This window comes from Acinonyx jubatus, chromosome B4 (genome assembly GCF_027475565.1).
Source record: "Acinonyx jubatus isolate Ajub_Pintada_27869175 chromosome B4, VMU_Ajub_asm_v1.0, whole genome shotgun sequence".
NCBI classification, from domain to species: domain Eukaryota; kingdom Metazoa; phylum Chordata; class Mammalia; order Carnivora; family Felidae; genus Acinonyx; species Acinonyx jubatus.
This window is the reverse complement of record NC_069387.1, coordinates 108,654,880-108,676,244: the sequence shown is the minus strand read 5'-3', so window position 1 is coordinate 108,676,244 and position 21,365 is coordinate 108,654,880. Positions and strand designations below refer to the sequence as shown.

General features: G+C 41.2%; 1 protein-coding gene across 6 annotated transcripts in view; it reads left to right on the top strand.

The window, feature by feature from the left end:
* The window catches only part of KITLG (KIT ligand), a 97,081-nt gene that overhangs the window by 10,263 nt on the left and 65,453 nt on the right, over positions 1-21,365 (top strand). For 2 of the 6 annotated variants that reach the window (XM_053226587.1, XM_015073991.3), the window contains exon 1: positions 1,883-2,022. The exons of the other annotated variants lie outside the window; for them this stretch is intronic. In XM_053226587.1, coding sequence (XP_053082562.1) covers positions 2,008-2,022 — 15 coding nt within the window. In that variant the 5' untranslated portion in view covers positions 1,883-2,007. Of the gene's footprint in view, positions 1-1,882; positions 2,023-21,365 lie in introns of those variants that run through there. 6 annotated transcript variants of the gene reach the window in all.

The window sequence follows — 21,365 nt, the reverse complement described above, 5'->3', positions numbered from 1 at the left end:
AGGGAAAGTCAGAGTGGTTTGATGTGAAAACTCAACTCACCTTTACCGATGAAGATGAAGGAGGCTATGAGCCAAAGGATGTGGACAGCTTCTAGAAGCCAAAAAAGGCAAGACAAGGGATTTTCCCCTAGAGCTTCTGAAAGGAATGCAGCATTGCCAACACTTAGCCCAGTGAAATCCATCTTGGACTTCTGACCTTCAACGTGTCAGATAATAAATTTGTGTTGCTTCAAGCCATTAAACTTGTGGTTGTTACAGCATCCATAGAAAACTAACACAGTGAGCCTCAACTTTTTTAAAAATTTTGTTTAATGGTTATTTATTTTTGAGAGAGAGAGAGACAGAGTGTGAGTGGGGGAGGGGCAGGGAGCAAGGGAGACAGAATCTGAAGCAGGCTCCAGGCTGTCAGCACAGAGCCAGACATAGGGCTTGAACTCACAAACTACGAAATCGTGACCTGAGCCAAAGTCAGATCTTAACCAACTGAGTCACCCAGGCACCCTGTGAGCTTCAACTTTTACCTAGTTTCTTGATCTCTAATGGTTATAAGTTTGGCATATCATTTTTTAACAAAAGTACACTGAACTAATTAATGCAAATTTGGAATCCTCTCATTAAAATACCTAATTCCTAAATTTATACATTATTCTTGTTCCAAAAAACTGTTGGTGTTATGTCTGGTTACCATTTTCTTTTAAAAAATTAATAAAATGCTTTCTAATGGTCTCCAGTTATAAGAACAAATATAGAAGGGTTTTGGAGAGGCAATAAAATATTTGTTCTAAGTATTTTTTTTAAGGGCTATATAGCCAGAGGGCTCTGGATTCCAATTAACCTGTACAATTTACTAGATGTGGTTTGGGAAAATTGACCTAAGCCTCTGTTTCATCACCTATAAAATGGGAATAAAAATGACAGGACCTACACAATAGGTTTGAGAAAAGATTTAACAAGATAATCTACAAAAAGTCCTTAGCATGGCACCCGGTATATAATTAAGTGCATTACATAATGGTGTTAGCTATTATCACTGTTTTTGCATTATTTTTCCTACTTCAAAACTCCCTAACAGCTTTCAAAAAGTACAGCTTTTCAAACACTTGCTATTAGAGACCCGCACATTTAATAATCTATCCCTTCTCTTTTAATGTTAATTTATTTTATGTTTATTTTTTTGATTTCTAAAGAAACAACAGCAAACCATCCTGAAAATAGCATCTCCCTTAGCAATACTTAACCCTGAGTCAACAAATTTTTTTTAATTATAAATATTCATTCATTCACTGAAGAAATTGTTAAAGCAAATAGAAGGTAAGACAATGGCCTGCTACAGATCCCAATTAAGCTTTTTTTTAATTTCCCTAAGGCGGGGCGGGGAGGGGGGTGAATTCTTTGCTAGGCACCCAGCGAACTCCTCTCGAACCGCCTGTGTAAAAGGGGGGCCTCCCAGCTCTCTCCAGCGCGCGTCTATCCCCGGGCGGTGCCAGGTGAGCCCCGGCGGAGCTGAGAGGCCGAGCTGGGACTCGCCGCGCCAGGCACGCGGCGCGAGCGGCGGCTGCAGGTTGTTAAGCTCGCGGAGGGAAGCGCCCTCGCGGCTTCCCTTTGGTGTGCGCCCGCGGCTGCCACGCCAGGGGAAGCGCCTGGCCTGATTTGTTCAACTTCGGGGGCATTCGCTGCGCTCCGGCCTCCCTCCCGGGTCTCCCCGCCGCGCCCCTGCCCCGTCTTGCTTCCCCGGGGCTCCGGAAGGGAAGGAGGCGTGTCCGGAGCCGGCGGGAGGGACCTGTATAAAAGTGCTGGCGGCGCGCCGGCCGGGGCTTCACTCGCCGCCTTGCGCCGGGACTGGGATCGCTGCGAGAAAGCACGGGCCGGGGAGAGGGCGCTGCGCTCGGGCTACCCAATGCGTGGACTATCTGCAGCCGCTGCTCGTGCAATATGCTGGAGCTCCAGAACATCTAAACGGAGTCGCCACACCGCTGCCTGGACTGGATCACAGCGCTGCCTTTCCTTATGAAGAAGACACAAGTGAGTAGGGCGCGCCGGGAGCTCGCCGGGTCTCCCAGGAAATCGCTCCCGGAGCTCGCGGGAGGCCGGCTTGTCTCGGCACCGGCTGCCGGGGCGAGTGGGGCTCTGCCCGCCGCACGAGCCAGGAGGGTGCGAGGGAGGCGGGCGTGGCGTGCGCGTCCGAGCGGCTGTGGCGGGTGAGCCAGAGAGAGGAGGAGTGGGAACGATGAGAGAGAGCTGGTGTCAAGTTTGGAGACGCAGCCGTTAAGTTTGGAGCTGTCAGTCGGGAACGGCAGTTCCTGTAAAATGGAAGGATCTGCTCTTTGGCCGGAGAGGTTTGTTTTTTTTTTTTTGGTTTTTTTTTTTGTTTTTTGTTTTTGTTTTTTTTAAGTTATCACGAGAAGGCATTTCTTTGCACGGGAGATGTTTTCCCGTGGATTCCGGGAGATTGCAAAACAGCTCCCAGCGCACCACGCTCGCTCTCGAACCCAGGTTTTTGTGCAGCCCCCCAAGTGGGCGTGGGGCTCTTGTGGACTCGGGTGCAGCCGCGGGAACGAAGCCAACGGGAGCTCCTTAGCAGCTGCGCTCGGCGGGGCGGAGAACCTGCCCTGCCCGGCCAGCCCGGGAAACTTCGCTCTGCGAGGCGTTTCCAGGTTTGCGGCTCTGGGTGAGTTTCCAGAGAGCCACAGATGGGGTAATACCACCACACTGCACCCACCTTCTTCCATTACAAAGGAGAAGGGTTTTTTTTTTGTTTTTTTTGTTTTTGTTTTTGTTTTTTGTTCGTTTGTTTTGTTTTTAATAGGCACCTCTAATGATAGTTATTGAGGTAATTCCCAGTGCTGCTCAATTGTGCATTATACATAAACACTGTGGGTAAAGCACCGCCCAGGGGTACAATTAGACTTTTTTTTTTCCCTTGAAGCAAATATTTGACTTATCGTTTGGAAAGGACTGCCGAGGTACTCCCACCCACAGTTCGTTCTGCATTATGGTTCTTACCTCTTCTCACTTCTCCCCTTAGGAATCTATCTGCGTAACTGCCGCGAGTTGGGTAAAACTGCCCTTTCACCCCCAAGAGGATCTCTCAGAGACTGCACTATCTGAAATGTGTTCAAGGGGTGGAAGTGGTGGGGAAAAAAGGAAATTGAGAATTTGTCCACATCCTCAGTTTAGAATGAAGGCATCCGTGAGCAGAAAATGCTTTACTGAATGAGTTGCTTTGTATCCTACTTAAAATTGATGTGTAGGCCTGGGAAATGTACACATTCAGAAGGAAGTAGGAAGAATTGAGCTTAGTGCACAGGTGTGGAAAGGTCGGCAGGGGACGGGGGGAAGGGATGCTGCCTGGCAGAAAGGAGGTTTGTGCAGTCTCCAGGGCAGCCGCCCAAGACTAAGCGGAGCGCGGGTTCCTCTGGAAAGCAGGTTCATAGGCAGAGCATTGAACGCCGCCACACCTGAGATCTGCACACTGTGATGTTGAAATGCAAATGTTAAAGACTGACAACAAAAGTTATAATGTAATTATTTGACTTGTACAAGCCTTCTGCTTTGTGGAATGTAAGGGCGGGGGGGGGGCGGGGGGGTGAGGACCAATTCCTTGTTATAGTAGCATCTCTTCAGGTGGATAGTAGTGGTGGGATCTGGTGGAGAAACCGTTACCTTCTAGTTCAGAAAGAAAAAAAAAAAGCCTAAACTTTCCTATTTAAACAACACAGGAGACAGATCAGGTTAATGACCAACACTCCAAAGGGGGAGGATGTACTATCCTGTCACTTTGAGAGTCAGTAGGATTGATGATCCTTGCACCCTTGCTTTGCAAAACAAACGTGAGCTCTGTAATCTCCTTTCTCACTTTGATTAAATGGCTGTGTAAATCGGATTACATGGAATAATTCCATTGAAAACCTGAAAGAGGTCGATCTAGGCTGAAACGCTGTGGCGTCAGTGACTCAGTGCTGCCGACCAGGGACATTTGAGAGGGCTAAATATTTTAGAAATGTGACCTGCTCCAACCAAGTTAAAGTGCAAGCCCTCTGGGGATCTTGCTGATGTTAAAGGGTTTGCAGGCAAAGGAGGGCAGTGCCCTTTGTTGAATGAAGGCATTCATTGCCAGGGATTTGATGACCTTCAAGGTTTCCTTTAAGGATACTTCTAGCAATTCCACATTCTTGCCACTAAAAAAGAAGACACTTGGAAATAGCAGGAAATCGATAAAATAATCCGTGGAAATGGGGGAGGGGAATTAGATTCTCCTTCATATTGTTAAATTTCCTAATCCAAAAGTTAGAAGTTTTCTGTGCAACTGTATGAGGATGGAGAATAGTATAAGGAAATTAGACATTAATATGTAAGGTCATTTGTTCTGCATCTAATGTTCTTGCCAGGGAGGAATATCTATTAATGCTTAACAGTTTAAATGATCATTTATAAAGATGGCATCGATACCAGAGTTCTAAGGCATATGGTTCTATATGTTTCCATTACCCAATACCTAAAATGATAACTTATTAATTGTAATAGTTTTAACTTGAACTACAAGCTCTCCAAGAATCCCAGGGACACCAGACATTCTGGCTTTTCACTCAAACCAAGTAAGTGTGGAAATTCCATCAACAACCACTTGGGGTTTGATAAATTATTCTGTCATTTAGCATGTGTGATAAGACTTTAGTATTTGGAAAATAATTACATGGGCAGTAGTCCTTAGGAACAATTGTAACAAATTCAATCAGCCTATAGAAATGAATGCACTTTGCATTTTTCCTATTTCTGATTGTATTTGTGTGGTTTTTACAGTTTCTGAAGAGAATTGTGGCTCTGGCTTAGAAAGAACATCTATTTCAATGTGTAATCATTTTTTTTCAATGTAATGCTCTGTTATACTGGTATATTAAATAACAATTGTGCAGCATATTTGGTAAGACCAATTAGAAGAGTGCTGTCAGTTTAATGGGCCCGGTGCCATGTTTATCGACGTTGTACTTGTATTTTAGTTTTGAGATGGTTTGTGAGAGTTTTTGTGACTGCTGTCAGTTTTAGAAATCGTAACATAGGAAAAATTCATCTTGCAAACAGTGTAGAAAGGCCATTTTAGGCACATGTTAGTTCTCTGAAAAGAAACAAATAGAATTCTTGTTAGCTTATGTTATTCCAAAGAAAATAATCCTCTTTTGTTTGTATGAGTTTGCATCTGGGTGATAATGCAAGTTTATAGAAAATAACATTTATGAAGAGAGCATTTTAAAATTTTGCCTTTAAAATCGCTCAGTTTGGATTGTGTGCTTTGAATAATTCTAATTTAGATAGCTTTTAATTGATAGATTCTGCCAAGACTTTAAAAGTCAAGTGCTAAGTCAATTACATTTAATATGAAACAAGGAAAGAAACCATATGGAAATCTGAAGGCCTGAGCCAAACCAATTAAAATTGCTAAATTTTATGTCTAACTACTGATTTGAAGATAGCAATTGTGAGTCACATTTTTTCTTTAATGGTAAGTGGTTGAAATTCTTCCATCACCATAAATAACATTGGAGAAAAAAAAAATCCCTGCCCAAATAGCTAGTCTAAATATTGGAGGATATTTTATTGCGTGGTCCATTGAACCCCACTGCATGTGCCTTCTCCATCCATGTCTGGGGAGTGCCTCAACTATAATGGAAAGATCCTAGGATCTTGCTTTTGAAGACTTAAACTCTGATTTCTGTTTTACCACTGGTAAGACAAATGACTTTAGGCAAATGGTTAAACTTCTTAGGATTTCTGTTTTATAATCTGTATGATGATAAACTAGTTATAAAGATTCTTTTCCTGATCATTGTAAAGGGCTAAACAAAATTTTGTATAGGTCTTTATCCCAGTACTGTGACTTCCTATAGTTACAGTCAGAATTTATTATCCCCCAGAAGAGAATTGCCTTGCTGGCAACTTAAAAACCAAAGAAAAACTGGCTATTGCAGCTAAATGATGCTTACCCAACAAAGCAGACAGACCAAAATTTTATAAATTTGGATCTGTGGATTCAGTGCCTCTCATTATACATGGTTATATTTTTATAGACTGTAATTAATACACCTCAAATAGGAATGTGTGAAGACGGAGGTTCTATGTGGCATGAGAGATGTTAAATTCTTTGGAATTTTTCTTTAGGGCTACCTGGGTGGCTCAGTCGGTTAAACATCCAACTTCAGCCCAGGGCATGATCTTGCAGTCTGTGAGTTCGAGCCCCGCCCATGTTGGGCTCTGAGCTGACAGTTCAGAGCCTGGAGCCTGCTTTAGATTCTGTGTCTCCCTCTCTGTCCCTCTTCTGCTGTGCGTTCTCTCTCTCTCCTCTCTCTCTTTCCCAAGAGTAAAGCCATAAACATTAAAAGAAATAAAAATAAATTGTTTCTTTTAAAGGTAAACCTGAATGAGGGAATTAGAATTGAAAATAAAAATAGAAACTGGAAGTATTATTACCATATCTGATTCATATCCATATTTCACTTACTTTCTGAGTTCCCCTGGTAGGATTCTGAGAGTTTACTGTAGACTGAATATACTTGGTCAGCTTCCTATCCTTGATGTTCTTTCTTGCACTTGCTCTCCTGAGGGAGGCCATGCATTCGTTTCTGCAGAATGTCTTTACCGGGCAACATGCAGTGACTTTTTTTTTTTTTCCATTATGCAAGTTTTTGAGACTTCCCCCCTCCCCCTTTTCTCGATTACCTTAATGTTCCCTTTTGTAAATAAGGGTGTAAAGCATTTGGATATAAATCTGAGGAATGATCTTTTATCTTTGTTTTCTACATGAATCATGAGCAGCTGCAGGAGACCCTTTTTTGGTGTTTGTCACCTGCGTAGTTAGACCAATTTATAAAACAAATGGAGGGAACACTGGGATGCTTTTATAATAAATGCTGTTTTCAGTTATTTTGTGTAGACTTTGTCTCATAGAAACCATTGACTATACCCTTACTAATTTGTAGATGCAACAAGATGTTTTTGCCTTTTCACTTAATTATGGGTATACTAAAAACTGTTTACAAGGGCCAGGAGATTGAGAAACTGTCATTTCATCTCTACCTATTTCCTTCTGCGCAGAAAAAAAAGGAGATGGGCGGGGGTGGTGATTTTCTTATAATTAGGCCTCATGGTTCTTTTTTTAAAATCACAATGTGTGTCATCTAAAGAAAGACTGTTCTTTATGTAGCTCTCTTTCTCTTTTGGCTACATTTTACTATGTTTCTAGGCTGCCACATTGACTTGGATATTAGGGGATAGAGTTCTCTTATTAGCCCAGATAGAAGTTGTATGGCTTTGGGAAGGTATTTTAGTCTCTTTGAACCTTGATTTCCTCAACTGTAAAGTGAGAAAGTAGGACTAGGTGATTTGTTTTTAAGTTTATTTATTTTTATTTTTTGTTTTGAGAGCGAAAGCATGAGCAGGGGAGGGGCAGAGAGGGAAAGGCTGAGAATCCCAAGGAGGCTCCACACTGTCAGTGCAGAGCAGGATATGGGGCTCAAACCCATGAACCAAGAGATGATGATCTGAGATGAAATCAAGAGTCAGAAGCTTAACCGACTAAGCCACCCAGGTGCCCAGGACTAGGTGATTTCTAAGTGCCTTCTAGTTCTAAAATTCTCTATTTCTAAGATCCTAGTAAAATAAAGGTTTGAACCACATGACTCTTGAGCTTTGATTCTGAGATTTATGTAACCATTGCTTTGGTTTGGTGTGAATACAAATTATAACCATTGGTTTATGATTATGAACTAGCCAATGGGGAGAAATGAAGGTTTAAGTATAGACTGTCCTACTTTTAGCCATTTCACCTACTACATGCAATTTCTCTATAATAATAATAATGGTATTTACGCTTTTCCTGTTTTAGCAATATCCACAGTTGACGGGGTTTTTTTTCGCTTCTAATCTTTAAATTCTCCAAGTGAAGAAGAATCCTAAGGCAAGGTCAGACAGCCAGAAGAGGTAAATTTACAAAAGGTAATGAAGGCCTCCCAGTATTTATTTGCTTCTCTTTGCTGCCTCTGCAGCCCCCCACATCTGTGTGCAGGGAGTGGAGTAGAAGGAGCATTTAGTGGGCAGAATCAGAGGAATGGGTCCAATGTTCACGCTTGCTCCACTGCCCATCACTGAATCTTAGTAGTCTTGGGCAAGTCTTGGGCAAGTCAGGGGCAAGTCATTGGCAAATCATGGGCAAGTCACGGGCAAATCTCTGAGTGGTAGTAGTATCTGTGCATCTCACTCAGAGTTAATCCTGAGAAGATCACGAAGTGGAAACCTGTAGCTGGAGGCACTGAAGCTGGAAAAAAGAGGGAACAACCCTTTTGCCGCAGGGAAGAGACCTTTCCTGCGGATAACACTTAGGACACTTGCCACTTGCAGTGGCAGAGTCTCTCCTTGCCCTGGCTTTTTTGCAGTTCTAATGTGGTCTCAGTTTCTGGAACACCTCTCACCTATCTCCTTTCCTTAGCTTTCCTTAAGGACTGATACTAGCTGAGAGTTGGGGCAAGCCCAGTAACAGGCAGTCGGTTTTCCTTAGCAGTCAGAAGCCATGACTGTCTTTTTTTCTTATTGTTGGCATGAATTCTCCTATTCTTCTTGTTGACCACATTCTTAGTCAAAGGTCAGTTGGACCTCTCCTCCAGCAAGAGAATGTGGATGCCTCAGAACATAGAGCCGAGACAATGATGGTAATGCTCTTCTCAAAATGCCCGCAGAGTCAAATGTGCTACCCATGAAAACAAAGTCAAAATTGAGTGATCCAGACAGTTAAACTAGCAGTTACCTGGATGCAGGAATTCAGTACTTGACTTTGCAGGTTGCCTTGAGGCCTTGAATACCGTGGATTAGAATGTGGTCTTAACAGGGGCAGTTAGGGTGCCTTTTCTGTGTTCCTGGTACATAGATGGCAGCTCAAAAACCCCGCAGTTGCCTTGCAAAGAATGCCTTGCTCCCATGGAAAAGGGCGTAAAGGGCGAGAGCAAGAGCAAACCCACCATCAGTGCTCACTTGAAAAAGCAAGCCTCCCTCTGTTTCACCTTTGAGGAAAGGGCATCCCCACTGCATAATAGGCCTCCCCTGTGGACCTGGGAGGAAAGAGCACAGCCCAGAGCAGGGCCTTGTGTTTGTCTTGGATACTATACACATGCTGTTGCTCTTTGAGGAACAGAAGTTTATCTTCTGAACAAAAGCCCTGTGGGTGCTGAGAACTTTCGCCTCTTTTTCACCTTGACATAAAATCTCTGAAGCCAGTGACCTTTCCATTGAAGTGCCTTGACTAAACTCCAGGACCAAAACTCCTCTCCTAATTGCCTTGTTTCTCCTTAATGCACGCATTTGAATGGTTGTAAACCAGGGCACTGATAGAAATGACCATTTAATAGTAGCTGTCTATTGTGAGGGTCTCTCTTCTGCTGAGTTTTCCACTGTTTCCTTGGGGGTCCCTTTCTAATGCCCTCCCAGGCAACTGCCTTGTGAAAACACAGGTTCCTTGATTTCCAAGAAGAGTGTTGCAGAGAAAGCGGGTTGTGTTATAAAGGTCTTGAACCCCCTCCCGGGATGTGCTGTCCATAAGGATGGCCCTCAAAATTTATATTCACTGCGGAACTTCAGATGGGGGGCAGGGTGGAGAGGTTTCATATGAAATGTGATTTTGAAAACCCAAGGATTGCGAAACAAACCTTGGCAGTCACACATCATTATTTATGGTTCTGTGTAAACCTGCAATTTAACGCTTCTGAAACAGTCAACACATTAGGGATTTACGTTTTTCATGACCAACTAAAACCTCCTGTGATTGCTTTAGTTGGGATCTTCTGGTGATTTTAGAAAACTGCTTTATTTTTCTGGCCCTGCCCAGACATCTCTGATGTGTTCCATTATGCAGAGGCCTAACACATGTTATTCTATTGTTTGTTAGATAAATTATCACAGTACAGGGGAGTGGCCTCCAGGTGGTCCAAAGTGGACACCAAAATGCCAAGGATGAAAGAGGAACTAGAAAACATTCATGAAAAATGAACAGGAGGTCATTAGCATAATGTGTTTAATATTAGATGAAATAAATTCTATGTAGAAAAGCACAGAGTTGCAAAATAGGGTTTATATAATCCTTGTCTTCACAACAATTCTAACAGGCTTGTTTTTTTCATTTTTAAAACTTTTTATTTCTTAACCCCTGCCCAGGAAAATAGTTTTTAAACTTCAGTACGTGTTTGTTTATAATGTTCCATGGCCATAGTGCTGTGTCTTAACAACATTCAGAAAGTGGGCTTTTCTTCTCCCATTTGAAACTTAGATCTTTTTTTACTTCTGATCAATTCTATGCACTTTTAAATCCCAAACTGATTTGACCACTGTTTGTACCTCTGTACAAATGTCACACATAAATGATTCATCTTGGGGGAAAATAAAAAGGAAATTTACTGTAGTTAAGTGTTAAATGTTTGACATTTAAATGTGTAGCCATTTTAAATAGCTCCCATCATTGTTTTTTATAAAATCAAATCATCCTGATACTAAGATCATGCCAAAATGACACTTAGTAGAACACTGATCCAAGATTAATTAATTCATAGAATTTTTCATCTGGGAGGTAGGTGCTGTTTGTTGGTTTTGTTTTTTTTTTTTCAAATCCCATTTCACAGATGAGGAAATTAAGATAAGGTCTTTTCTCTGCCAACTCCAAGTGTTGATTGCCAACACTAACACCCAAAGATAGTTAGCTGGCACAACCACAGTGCATTCGTGAGGCTAATTCAGTACCTCAAAGATGCATATTCTGTTATAGAAACATTGAATCCAAAAACAATTGCAATTCAGATATTAAAACAGCTGCCAGTGATACTAATTTGAACAACAAAAATTTCGTGATTCTAGTTCCTTAACCGAATGGTTTATACTAGATGCTTAATAAATACATATTAAATGTTGTGGAATGAATAGATACCTGATTCAGGTTGTTAGGTACTGATATATTCTTAAGAATTTTTTTTTTGGTTTTTTTAACAGAAGGCAAATTTTAACTACTATATTGAGTCTATTATACAAACACATGTGTTTGGTTGATGATTGTAAGGGTTACTCTGTTCACCATTTACAGCATTAATTTTCAGTATATATGCAATATAATTTACTAACCAAAACTGGAGACCATGCAAGAAAATAGAAAACATTGGATTGAGTTATAGCTCAGATGTGTTATTGGTTCTGCCACTTATTATTTATATGACTTTCAGTGTTTCTCTCTGAACTTTACTTTCCCAATCTTAAAATAACTGCCTATTATACTACTGAAGAGGTAATGATTAAGTGAGATCATGTCTAAGGGCACAGTGACTTGTACTTACTAAATAGTCTTCTGATTCTCTGCTAGAATAGTGAACCACAGAACATTACAGCAAACCCACATGCTATAAGAAATAAATTCATTGTTAGCAATACCTGGTTTTGGCTATAGGGCTTGAATGAATAAATGAATTACAATAAATCTTAGAGATTAATTCCTTTTTTATATATTATCTACCTTCTTTAATACTCAAGTACTCTTAGCAAATTCAGCAAAACTTCCCCCCCCTCCCCCCCAGTTTTATCTTTTACCTTTCTCCCCTTTCTGAGAAAGGAAACAGTTGTATAAAATAGGCCAAAAGACAAGCTGGTTGAGAGACAGCAGCTAATAGAATATGGAAGTAAGACTAGTTAGTAAGTTAATAGTGTTGATTATGTACCGTGGATGAGGCATCATGCCACAAACTGCACAGGTGGATCTCATTGGATTCTTGGGGGGGGGGGGAGAAAATTTAAGGAGATAGTGATGTTTTTTTGAAAAAACGAGGAAACTAAAGTTCAGAGAGATAAAGAAAATTTGCCCAAGATTAAGAGGAAAAAAATGCAAGTAAGTGGAAGAGCTTGGTTTGCAAGACAAGCCTGTTTAATTACAAAGACTAGATTCCTCCTAACCGCTGCAGTAGAATGCACCTGTATTTTAAGTATGTATATACACATGTGGTCCAGAGGATTTGTGTGTGTGTGTGTGTGTGTGTGTGTGTGTGTGTGTGTGTAGATTATGCCTTTTAATCTAATGTGGGCAAGACTGAGACTGAGAGCAGGTGGGGCTGAGTTTCTGCTTAAGTGACCTGCTGCTTTTGACCCAGGAGTATAAATAGTTGTCAAGGCCAACAGGAGCCTCAGCTTGGTCCCCAGCCTCTCCCCCCACCCCCAGCCCCCGCCCCCGTCTCCTTAGCCATCAGATGCATCCCTCATGTGTTGTAAGGGAGGCCCCTTAGAAACTGTAAAAATGCCTTTTACTTTACAGAATTAAGAAGTACTGCCAAATCCTTGGTGTCTTTCAAAGAAAATGGTTTTTGTTTTTTGTTTTTTGGCAGAGGGAAGATTTTAAAATATTTTAAAATTGTGTTTCAAAAAACTTCTTGGAGGAACAGGGAGGCTTCAGGGATTACTTTAATCAATTTGCTTTGACCTTGTTTCGTGCTATTTTTGAAGACAGTTTTAAGTGGTTCTGATGATACTAGAAAACTATTTCATAATAATGCCCTTATGCTTATTATGTCTGGCTTTTAAAAGTACCAGCCATTTAAGTTGTGACCTTTGCATTGTCATTCTTTGCCCAAGTGCAGGAGTAGTAAAAATTCATTTTCTGCATTGATGTTAGGATTGTTTAAATAAATGACAGTCACAATACCTTTATCAGCCGCATCAGTATGTGACCTAGCAGCACTTTATTGGAAATGAAAGTGTTAACTAGAAGGAATCATTTGAGTACAGGTGAAGGGAACAGAACAGGGGTGTGATGAACCAAACAGACACCAAATAGATGGCCTACTTTGGTTGGCTAAGCACATCATCTTGAGCCTCAGTTTCCCCATCTGCCAAACAAGGGGACCAATAGTGCATTTACCCAGGGTGGTAATGGAGATTACATGAAATCCACAAAAAGCCCTTAATCCAGTGCCTGGCACATTGGCAATAATACATGTTTGCTGTTATCGTGAGCATTAGAGACGTGGTAAGTTTATCAGTGTCAATGACTTCTGTCTTAAAGTGACTTTAATTGTCAGGTCTCGACTGTCAGAATGAAAGGGAGAGTTGAAGCAGTTCACCCAGATAACTCAGGCTTCAGACTCCCTTTAGTCCTGAATAATTTGATTGTTTTCATTCCCTACTTTAACAAAAACTGAAAAAGAGCTAAATGTGCATGATTTATAATCGCAAGATAGTTTAGGAGCAATTACTTCTTTCTGTCGTGTGCCCAAGGCCACAGAGCTAATCCGAGGTAGAGCTGCTTCATGAACCAGCCAGTTCAGAACCAGAGTCTCTATTCCTAAACTCTGTGCTTGGAGCTGGAGGCACAGAGTAGGAGTCCTTCCCCTGAATTGGTGAGTGGTTTCCTACTTTTCCCCATCCAGAAGGAGAAGTCGTTTTCAGCATCAACAGAAATACAGCCACCTGTCCAGGGAGAATGGGAAGAGCGTTTGCGTTAGAGGACCTAGGCCTTCCCTCCAGCTCTTGACTCCAGCTTGCCAAGGGATCTTATACAAGTTATTTAACTCTGCTTAACCTTTTCTTACCTGGAATTTCCTCCTCCATTTAAAAAACAATTTTTTTACATTTTATTTATTTTTGATAGAGAGCATAAGCGGGGGAGGGGCAGAGAGAGAGGGAGACACAGAATCCCAAGCAGGCTCCAGGCTCCGAGCTGTCAGCACAGAGCCTGACGTAGGGCTCGAACTCACAAACCGCGAGATCATGACCTGAGCTGAAGTCGGACGCTTAACGGACTGAGCCAAGCAGGTGCCCCAAATTTCCTCCTCCATAAAATAAAATAAGAATACTTAGAGGCTTTCTTCCTCTTTCCTCCCTTTTCCTCCCTCCACCCCCCCTTCTTTTCCTTGTTCCCCCCCCTTTTCTTTTTAACCGAGAAAGAGTATGTTATGTACCTGCTTTGTGATTGTCACTCATGGAATTACACTACTATAAAAAATAATTGTCAGGCTTAACACATATTTTCCTACTATACTGTTAAACACAAAATTATATGTTTGTGGAAAGTGCTTGACTCATTGGCCTCAAAGACACTTGAAGGAGGATGGACTTTGGGATTAGAAGGAGGCCCAAGTTCTAGCTCTGTTACTCACCAAGACCGTGTGCATGTTGTTAACATTCTTTCTCTAGGCCTTGATGTTCTCATGTGTATAATGGGTTAATATAGGTAATAGTACACAATTGGAAGAATACGAAGATTAAATGACATAATCTATGGAAGTTGGCTGATGCAAAACCGATGTTTGATAAGTGGTATCTCTAATCTTTGGGGCTATATTTTACCAGCAAAGATAAGATCAGTATATGCCAGACTGTGTACTCTGTGGGTTTGTTCCATTTATGTGATGGCTATAATAATTTAAAATCTGTTGTTAAAAAGCAGAGGTTATGGGTGATGTGGGAAATGGGATTGTGTATGGTAATTGGAGATGAGTAAGGGGTCTGGCTCAGGATCCACATCCTCCTTTGTAACTAAGGATGCTGACATACGTCTTGGCTACCTCACAAGCTGTGTGTGTGTGTGTGTGTGTGTGTGTGTGTGTGTGTGTGTGTGAGAGAGAGAGAGAGAGATAGAGAGAGAGAGAGAGAGAGAGAGAGAGGAGATAATTGAGCAGTGAGTGCTCTGTAGACCATGCTGTTCCACTCAGGGGTCTAGGTCATGTTATTCTAACTCTTGAGTGATTAAAAAATGCAAACTTTCTAAATATACAAATGCTTTGTATTAATGTCTTCCAAAAATGAGCCTCAAACAACCTTATGTGTAGTATGTATTGATAGCTTTGGAGATTCCTAAATCTGGAGTCATCTCTTCAGAAGGATGACCTTCACATCCTTCTGATATGACCTTCATATCCTTCACAATATTCTGATTTTCTGATTTGTAAAACGAGGTTTACAACAGTTCTAATTCCTCAGATGGTTGTCAGGATTAAACGAGCCAGTACCTGCAATAAATTCTAGGTGCTTTTAAGCAAAGTGTGTTTTTGCTTTCAAAGCTTTTTTAAGTTTTTTTTTTTAATTTGACTTAATTATTTTGCAAGTACTAAATTTAATAAGTGTGTAGGGATCAATAATTTGGGAGTGTTTTCCTTGTGAATTCAGGTTCTATTTTCCTGAAGGTAATTGTGTTTAGAGTGTGAGGGCTTGATTGTCCAGGTTAATCTTCAAGTAAGTTTGTATCAATCAAACAAGCTACTTTTATCAGTCTGTTACTTCAGGTAAACAAGCATTCCATTCTTTGACGGAACATTAAACTGTTGTGTTCCTTTTGATGGAGTGCTGACTGGTTCAAAGCACTTGTGAAAGAAAACAGCTCCTGTTTCCTGACATTGTATAATCTAAAGAGCCTTTCTAGAGGTTTCTTGACTAAATCTCTTACCATTGCTACCTCGGTGATTAAATTACCAACCTAGAAATGCACGATGTGATTTTTGGGTTCAGTTCAGAGTAGATTTAACAACAACAACAAAAAAAATTGAACCAAGACTGTGAAACCAAGAAGCGAAATTTCTTTTAAATGTTAAGGGGGAAAAAAAAGTATAAGTCCATTATTTTCAGACCCAAAGGAGAATGGGATGGAACATTGTCACATATTATTTTTGTTAGTGGTCTAGGAGGAGAGTTGGAGTACAAGGGAGCTTAGTTTTGCATCTCTACCCCAAAATTTGTGTCCTGACATTTGAAGGGTTCTGCAGGAATGTCAGAACAAGAATTTGCCCACACAGGAGATCCATGTCCTGAATACAGTTATGTGGTCTTGATGTTTTAGTCTTTCCAAGGGTGTCCATTTCATTATCCAACAAAACAAATGGTGATTTCTGTAGTTTGAAAGAGTCTAGTGCACACAATCTAGAGTGATTAGAGGGAGTCTCGCTGTGTAACTATCCTGGTTTAAAATCCTCCCCTGCCTTTTCATTACCCGCAGGATAAAGTCCAAACCCTCAGCACACTATACAGGGTTCTCTGTTGTCTGTTGCTTATTCCCTCTGCTCCCTGAGTGGTAAATTTTATTATGGTGTCATCTGACACTGTAATAAAGGTGTAGTGATGCACCTAGCACACCAGACTTGGTCTTCTGGCCCTGTCAGCCCTTCTCCATCCTCTGAGTTACTTCCTCTTCCAAGAAGCCCTCTGTGACGTTTGTTTGCTCTTATTCTTCATCCTTACTCCCCGGATCTACCCTGTGCTTCCGTAGCATTTAAAAAAAAAAAAAATCACATAGGAGCACCCTGGTGTCTCAGTCGTTTAAATGTCCGACTCTTGATTTCCGTTCAGGTCATGATCTCACGATTCGTGAGTTGGAGCCCCACATTGGGCTCTGCACCAGTAGTGCAAAGCCCGCTTGGGATTCTCTCTCTGTCTCTCTCTGCCCCTCCCCCACTCATGCTATCTCACTCTCAAACAAAACAAAACAAAACCAAAGCAAAAAATCATAGAATGAAAACAATGTACTGAAATTATCTTCTTACCTGTCTGCCTGTCTAAATTGCCTCATGTTGGTATCTCCAGTTAGTGGCCCAGCACCAGAATCTTGGTAAAGATTTTCTGAACCAAACTCTGATCAGATGCCGCATTCTGAGCTTGGATCTGGGTATTTATCATTTTTATGCCTGCTGACCTCAGTTGATATATGGGTTGGCACTAAGGAGACTGATTTAGTTAGGAGGTAAGAAGAACACTTTAGAATAGTACTATTCTGCGTTGGTATCAGTAAGAAGTACGTATAACCATGCAGATAACACTGGCCCACACAAATATATGTTGTTCAAACATAACTCTGTTTGGAGAGAGAAATGGGCCAGTTGGGCTTGTAGAAGAGAATGGAGACCATGGATTAAAACAGAGAGGAGGGTGGGAAAGTTCTGGCCATCTTTTTTTTTTTTTTTAAGTTTATTCATTTTGAGCGAGAAAGCGTGTACACATGAGAAACCGTGTGCATGAAGAGGGGAGGGGCAGACTGAACAGCAGACAGAATCCCAAGCAGGCTCTGCACCGTTGGCAAGGAGCCCAACACAGGGCTTGAACCCATGAACTGTGAGATCATGAACTGAATGGAAATCAAGAGTCAAATGCTTAACTGACTGAGCCACCCAGGTACCCCAAGTTACTGGCCATCCTTAAGGAAATAATACAATAGGTCGAATATCAGGTGCCAGCAGTGTTGCTAACTAAGATGTATAGAAGGTTTAAGAGCCAGAAAAGATTTGAGGCATAATACTGTTGCTGATGAAAAAAAAAAAAATACATGCTTTATCTCCCCTGTCTCCATCTGTGAGAGTGGTACTGTGGATGTTCCTTTTGACAGAAGAGGAATGTGGGCTTGGGGAGGTTGAGCAAGTGACTTCGCATCTTCTATCTAGTCAGTCTTCAGACCTGATCTGTTTGCTCCTAAGCCTTTGCTTTGTACTGGTATTTGTCATCTTCTTGTATTGCCTGGATAACGTGTTTTCCTTGATATACAATACAATTAATAATCATATATAATATAATGAATACGATTGTTGTAAGTAAAGTAGGTTTACTCCACAGCTTACCTACATTCAAGATGCTTCCTTTTAGATTTTCTTTTCATAATTTCTGTTACTTAATAGTTAGCCAGTGCAGTAGACAGAGACAGGGTGTTCTATACATTCTGATACTGATGTGTATAATCGCTATCTGGAAAGTGATAGGAGACAGAAATATGACAATATGAGAAGTATTAGATGGCTCAATTTGAGTGACATTTAAGAATTTAAGACAGATGTGGTTAAGGAATTTAGCAAAAAATGATGTTTCAGTACTTAAGATCAAAGATCTATTTACATGCAGAGGAAGAAGGTTAGAGGAGGATTAATAAGAGATGTTTTCAAGTTTCATCTGTGATTAGAATACACCATGTTAGTGACTCAGGGAAGTAATAATGCTGCTTTACCATACAGTGCTAGAGTAACAATATAGTATAGGATTCGTATACTTTAAAAAATTCATAAAACTCTTTGGATGCCAAGTTTTCAAAGTTCTGAACTTTTTTTTTCAAAGCTTACTTTGAGAGAGAGTGTGAGAGGGGCAGAGAGAGAGAGAGAGAGAGAGAGAGAGAGAGAGAGACAGAGAGAGAATGAATCCCAAGCAGGCTCCGTGCTGTCAGTGTGGAGCCCGATGCTGGGCTCACACTCAGAAACCATGAGATCATGATCTTAGCAGAAATCAAGAGTCAGATGCTCAATTGACTGAGGCCACCCAGGCGCCCCAAAGTTCTGAAATTTTAAAGTTAGGCAACCTTATAGCATGGTCTGTCTTTTTTTCTTAATCAGGTAAGCTCCATTTGGGGTGTAGAACTAAAATGTTAACATTTCTGGAACCCATAAAACTTCTCAGATATTAAATAATTATTACCTCAAAAAGAGCAAAGTCTACCTCCTGCCCTGATTGGAAAATGAAAGCTCCAAAAAGTACCATAAATGAGAAGAGGAGATAACCTACAAAAATGAAACCATGAAATAGATGTGCATAATTATCTGTGCGGATTTGGCACCTAAATCATAGAGCAGCTGAAGCATATCTTTTAAATTTCACTTAACTGGAGGTGCTGCCCACACAGGCCTCTCTCCACGTCCCGAGGAAGTAGATCCCCATTCTCCCAGCTATGGTGAGAGAGCCTCTGTGCTACCCAGGCAGTCCCCTGTTTACATTTATTCCCCCCAGCTTCCTTTAATTCCTCAGCAAAGCAGCTGCTTTGAAAAGAAACTCTCCCCCCCCACCCCCCCACCCCCCCCCACCCCCCGCCAAGGATTATCTTGCATGGCTACCCACTCACCCTCTTTCCTGATTCAAGAAGAAAGTTCGTTTTTTGTTTTTTGTTTTTTTCCTCCCGGACTTAGAGTAAGAACTTGAGGGTTTTAAAGTACGTTTTTCATCTTCTTCTTTTGTTTTTTTAAACCAGGGAATATTATCAAGTAAGCTTCCAAGTCCAACTTGAGAAAGAATTTCAGAACACAAAATAGTTTACATTTACTCTGAAGACTGTTAACTCAGAATCTTTTAAAAAATTTTAAAAACCTGTGATGCCTGTACTGGTATCCTGATACACTGTAAAAGCTCGGCCTTTTAATTTCTGTTGTTAAGTCTTCTTTCTGTACTGAATTTGGAGTCTTCTCTTCCATAAGTGATATCATGGAGAATGCTAAGTATAACTTCATGAATATCATGGTGAAAAATTGGAATAAAAGGGCTGACCACTTACTATTGCATTTTCCTACTGTTAGGCATGACTGAAGCCTATGGGAGTGGGGCGGAGAGTGTCATTTGAGTTGGTGCATGAATTTTCCAGCATGCTGTTTTATTTCTTGCATACAAGTCAAGGGAGAGGGCAGCAGTTAAAGTATGCCTGTCTTACTCTCCTGAAGAAAAGGGAGCTTTTTATATCTTCAATCATACTAGAAATAGGTCTGGATGACAAAAAAAAAATAATAATAATAGCTTAAGAGCTTGTTTTTGCCTGCTGTAGTAGGTCTCTAGGGATGACCTAGAGCTAAGTCAACCCATGCTTTGGGAAGAGATAAGATTAGCATTTAAAAGCTTAACCTGTGTCATTGCTTCTGAACATATCTGCTCCCAAGTGAAGTCCTAGTCTCTGCAAGTGTTCCCAGTGCAGAAGCACCATAAGTAATTTTTTTTTATTGACTGCTTGAGAAATCTTGATGGATTGCAGCTCACTGGGGAGACAGGGAGAAATTTACAGTTGTTGTATTCTGAATTCTAAATGAAGTGCAGAATTGTAGGATTCTCAGAGATTTCCCCTGAACTTAACATAGGAAAGTGTCTGCATTCCAGATCTGTGGGGTTTTTATTGTTGTTTTGTTTTAATATGCTCCTGTTGGGTCAATAAAGGAAAGTAACTCCAAAATTATACTTAATCTAGGTTCTTTAGAAAGGGAATTCTGAGGGGGGTGCCTGGATGGCTCAGTCGGTTGGGCATCCATCTTGATTTTGGCTTGGGTCTTGATCTCCTGGTTTGTGGGATTGAGCCCCGCATCAGGCTCCATGTGCTGACAGTGCAAAGCTTGCTTAGGATTCTCTTTCTCCCTCTCTGTCTCTGCCCCTCCCTTGCTTATGCTGTATGTATGTGCACACTTTCTGTCTCTCAAAATAAACTTAAAAAAAAAAAAAAGAATTCTGAGGATTTTACAGGCAGGTCAGCACCTTGGCTTAATGTTGTGCTTTGGCCACATCTGCCAGGAAAGGCATTTTCCAGTAGTTCCTTATTCATTAGTTGTTTCTGTAGCATTTACTGTAAGGCACTGTGCTAGAGGCTAGAAATACTGTAGTGAAAAAAATCACCTCATTGCTGTGCTTCATGGAGCTTACAGTCTACCCCTGGTTTTATATCCCAATTTACTATTTTCATGGAGCTAGAAAAGTACTTAAAGGTACAGAGATAATGGTTAGAAGTTCAAACCAAAAAGCAGTTAGCTAATGTCACACTTTGAATAATTAAGAGAATGTGGAATATTACTTATACATGTCATTAGGATTTAGCACTCACCGGACCCTCGAGTGAGAAGTAGGACAATGGTTTATGGCCTACTGATGAGCAAAACTCTTTTGTTTGTCCTTCCTGTGTTCGTTCATTTAAAAAATATTCACGAGAGGCTTCCCAGTGCTCGTCACGGCTCTATCCATTCTGGACAAAATGGTGAGACACCGCAAATACTGGCCGGTGGTGCTCAGACCCCAGTGCAAGAGACAGATTATAAGCAAAACTGGTGGATGATGTTGCAATTCAGTTGTGTGAATCTGGACACTGGCTGCTGAGAATTGAAGCCTACATTATCCAGACTTCATCTGTACCCCAGTTCGTAAACCCGCGTTTGCACTCTAACCATCGTGGTCTGTCCCGTATAAGAGAAGGTTTGCGTTTTGTGGATACTTCAGTAGCAGGTTGCACCGTGTGCCACGCACACATAAGGATCCTGTGCTGTGAGTGAGGAGCAGCTCCAGGTGCTGGAGGTAAGAGTGAAGAGCAAGAACAATAGACTTCTCATCTTCACACCATTGACATGCTTGTCAGTAGGGACAGGTGATAAACAAGTAAACTAACTGGGTAAGCAGGAGAACTTTCTGATGAAAAGTGATTCCGTGGAAATAAAACTGTGATAGGAGGTTTGGAGCTGCTGAAGACGGGTCACCTTGGGAAGGTTTCTCTGAGCAGGTGGTATTTGAACTGAATCCTGAGTGACGAGAAGGACTTGCCTTTGCAGAGCCCAAGAGGAGAAAGCTCACGGCAGCGAGTGCAAAGGGCTAATGGCAGGAATACATTT